Below are 4403 nucleotides of genomic sequence, written 5' to 3'. Positions count from 1 at the left end.
CACTCGTTGGAGCGTTAAGTGATCGACTCAAGAGCCGACTCGAACCGTCCAGATGGCTCCTCACAAGGTCAGTGTTCCACTCTTTAAGTAACTCATCCCATCGTAAGGATTTTCATCTCGTCACAACGTTAAAAAATGAGCATTTTGTGTTGCACTCTTTAAGGAAATCATCACAGTCATAAGGGTTTTCATCTCTTCGTCACAATGTTGGAAAGAGGAATAGAATTTCGTGGACACTAGTGGTAATTTTCAGAAGAGTGACATTCAATTCGAATTAGGAGGGCGAGACTTATGCAATTGCAAGTTTCAGGTGGAAATCAAGGGAATTTAAATCGTTTTGAAGCGGAACTTTCCATATATTCACCTGAATTTTCTCAGTTTCTCCGAAGTCTTACTGAATAATTGAACTGAAATTAACAGTTTTCATCGAATCATCAAATCCAAACCCTGATCATTCTACAATGACGTATCAATTGTTTTCCCTTCTCTTGACACATATTCCCTGTATTTTGGTGAAAAGTGTCACATAGCCCCGAATACCGCAAAGTAACTTGGCTTGAATCATAAATTAGTACATCTCGTCATTATTCAGAAAGAAATTTGTCGGGCGAATATGAGCCGCGTAGCGTCCGTAAAGCTGTCTTATGGCCGGAATGACAAAAAAATTATAGGCCTCAAGTCTCATAAAATATGGTTGTGACGAAGGTATAAACCGATTACAAACCGCAGACCTTGACCCCACGCTGTTGCAAAAATTTGGCCGAATTTTCTGGAAAAAGGCCTTAAATTCGATTTAAGTGGAAACAGTCAATGGAAATTCAAGTTTCTCTGAAAATTCAAGTAAAATTTTAATTTTTTAGTGACAGGTAGATGAAAATTCTACAATCTACATGAATTTTCAAGTACAAAGGAATGTCCACTACCAGATTCCCTTGAATTTTCAGGGAATTCCTTGGAAAATGTTGAAATTCCAGCAATTTTGAAGGAATTCTCTGCACGGAGAGAAGAATTCAATAAAAATTACCAAAAAAAACGTAATAATTACGTCTCAAAACGTAATCCGCGAGCGATGTAAAATTCAATAAAAAGTGTGAGTCGGAAACAAAATTTTATGAACCGCCACGTAAATTCTACGATTTTTTCCGTAAAAATTAACCACTCGTCTGATGACTCACCGCTGTGGGGACAACAAGTCGTTCCCTAATTTTTCCCCGATTGAGAAATTTTACGGAATGGAACGTAGAAATAACTCACCAGCTTCATGAAAATTATTGAACTTTCAAGAATTTCTGATTTTGGAGGCATAATAAGTCGGCAAGTTTCTATAAGATTTGACTTCTTCGAGAAAAATTCCATGACAATTTCGTACTTTGTTCGGTGATGAACCTGAAAATTCACTCAAAGTTTCAGATTTCTTCTCTTCCATTCTTGTAAAAATTGCCGGAAAATGATTGCCCATTGCGGATTACATCAATTGTTCCGTAATTTTTACTGAATATTTCTCTCCGTATAAAAAATCGTTGGAATCTGAAATTCAAAGACAGCTTTTTCTGAATTCTCCTCATTTTCCGTTAATTTCCCCGAAATAATTAAACAAAAAAATGAAATTGGACAGAAATCGCTCAAAATTACAGTTCCCATCCAATTTCCCTGAAATTACGATGTTCAATGACAAAATTCCTTGAAATTCCACTGGAAAATTGTTAACAGTACCGAGAATTTAGTGCATTCAGTCTGTCAAAACGCTTCCTTCAATCATTCCACAGATTCCCTGGTGCACGCTAATCCTCGCGCTGGGCCTCACCGACGCGCTCCCGCGCCGCGACCCATCAGGATCTTTCGAAGAGGCCACATCTCTCGGGGAATCCCCTGGATTCAGATTCGGTGATGAGTACTTCACCCCGGAGGCGACCCACCACGCCCCGGAGAAGCATCAAAAGCCAGAGGGCTGCGATAAGGTCGTGAGGGACAGTATGGTCTGCATGGTCTGCAAGGACCCGGAGACCTCCGCCAAGTACGAGCAGTGCTCCTACGTGCCTCACCAATCTGAAAAGTCGTTCAGCCACAAATCGAGTGGAAATACTCCGAGGGACTACGAGAGCTCCCAGTCGTCCCCCCGGGTCGTCCCGTCTTCGCGGAAAGAGAGTCTCGAGAAGAGCGAAGGGAGCGAAGAGGCGGAGGCGTCAAGCCCCTACACCTCCGGCTTCTACAGTTCTAAGGATGACAGCGAAGAGGCTTCATCCAAGAGCCCCTCACTGAGCTTCGACGACGCCTCCGACGAATATGTCTCGAAATCGGAGAGACTTTCGGAGAAAACGCCCAAGTCCAAGTGCCGAGAAGAGAAGAGAGACGACGGAATGACGTGTCAAGTCTGCAAGGATCCTGACACTGGGGGAAATTTCGAGAAATGCGCTTATTCGTATGAACCCAATGACAAGACTTACTCCTACAGCAGATCCAAGAAGTTCGAGACCCCGAGGAAGTCCAGGTCAAAGGAGAAGAAGGGAAAGACACCGAAGAAGGCCATCAGGAGGATTGATGGGAGGGAGGACTCTGAGGACAGAAGCCCCGGGGAGAGCCAAGTGAGCGAGAGGAAAATTGACGACAAGTGTCGGGAGGTCGTCAAGGACTCGATGACCTGCACTGTGTGCACCGATCCCAAGACTGGGAGGAATTCGGAGCAGTGCTCCTATTCTTATGATCCTGCCGATAAACTTTTTACGTACAGTCAGTCGAGGTCGTTCGGGTCCAAGAAGGATCCTGAGAAAGACGAGAAATCGAAGGAGTCTGAGGATTGAGGGGAAGGGAGAAGGGGGAGGGGTTTTCTTGTTGAATTTTTAATTTGTGAAAATTGGAAAATAAAGATTTTTATTCGAATTGTGAGGATGTTTTCTTGGAGAGGATTCTGTATTATCGGTGGTTGATGCGGAGAGTTGGAGAGGTATGCGTTTAAATGTGTAAATAGGTCGAATGTCTTTGAGAGTGGAAGATGTTGGATAGTAGAAAAGGTGGAGGAATGTTATTATCTCGAGATGTGGGGAGGTTAATTAAAAAAGACTGTGATTTCTGCAGTGAATTTTTTCATGGGGGAATGTACGTTTGCAAAAGAGGGTGGAAATTAAAGTTGAATTTAAGATGAATTAAGAATTCAGGTAGTCATCATCAAACTATTGCATTTTATGAATTGAAAAAACGAGGAATGAAGAATATGATTAATTTAATCGATGAAAACATTTAATTGAGAATTTTTTTTAGTTAAATTTTTAACACGTAAAGTAAGTCATTTTGGAAGATGTCAAAAATTCTTCCTCCAGTTGCTGAAATTGCCCAAAAAATGTGATTTACATTCAGAAAAGTTTGAAATGGAAAGATTGAACTAAAAAATTAAAAATGCAATCATTCACCATCAATTGTTTGCATTCATTGAATTAAAAAATGTGTTGATCTCCCAAAATTGAAATAATTCAAATGCAATAGAGCGTCATCTTCGAGAAATCCGCTAACTTCCCTAAATACACTAGAAATTTGAGTCTCCTGGAGTAAAATCCACTGTTCCACATCTGTCGCGGTCGAAAGAGTAAGATTTTTTAAAATAATACCTCATCAAGATTATGTTTGAAAAATCGAAAAATCTAAGAATTAAAAAAAATTAGGGCATAAGGAATACGATTAATGCGACGTATAAGAAAATATAATCTAAAAACCTTTCTTTACAACATTGTTCACACGTGAAAAAATCATTTTAGAAGACGTCAAAAATTCTCCCTCCAGTTGCAAAAATGTGATTTAAATTCAGAAAAGTTAGAAACAAAAATATTGAACTAAAAAAATTAAAAATGCAATCATTCACCATCAATTGTTTGCATTCATTGAATTAAAAAATGTGTTGATCTCCCAAAATTGAAATAATTCAAATGCAATAGAGCGTCATCTTCGAGAAATCCGCTAACTTCCCTAAATACACTAGAAATTTGAGTCTCCTGGAGTAAAATCCACTGTTCCACATCTGCCGCGGTCGAAAGAGTAAGATTTTTTAAAATAATACCTCATCAAGATTATGTTTGAAAAATCGAAAAATCTAAGAATTAAAAAAAATTAGCGAATAAGGAATACGATTAATGCGACGTATAAGAAAATATAATCTAAAAACCTTTCTTTACAAAAATTTTCACACGTGAAAAAATCATTTTAGAAGACGTCAAAAATTTTCCCTCCAGTTGCAAAAATGTGATTTAAATTCAGAAAAGTTAGAAACAAAAATATTGAACTAAAAGAATTAAAAATGCAATCATTCACCATCAATTGTTTGCATTCATTGAACTAAAAACTGTTTTGATCTCCCAAAATTGAAATAATTCAAATGCAATAGAGCGTCATCTTCAAGAACTCCGCCAGCTTCCCCC

General features: G+C 38.9%; 1 protein-coding gene across 1 annotated transcript; it reads left to right on the top strand.

Annotated features, from left to right (window-relative positions):
- LOC107047797 lies at positions 1–2798 on the top strand. Its single transcript, XM_015270634.1, has 2 exons — positions 1–67; positions 1767–2798. Exons 1-2 carry the CDS (start codon positions 53–55, stop codon positions 2796–2798), a joined length of 1047 nt encoding a protein of 348 aa, XP_015126120.1. The 5' UTR covers positions 1–52.
- Positions 2799–4403: the final 1605 nt, after the last annotated feature.

The sequence above is a fragment of the Diachasma alloeum genome, unplaced genomic scaffold, assembly GCF_001412515.2.
Source record: "Diachasma alloeum isolate Michigan unplaced genomic scaffold, Dall2.0 Dall_scaffold_78908, whole genome shotgun sequence".
In the NCBI taxonomy this organism is placed as follows: Eukaryota; Metazoa; Arthropoda; class Insecta; order Hymenoptera; family Braconidae; genus Diachasma; species Diachasma alloeum.
This window is presented reverse-complemented; position numbering and strand designations above follow the sequence as displayed.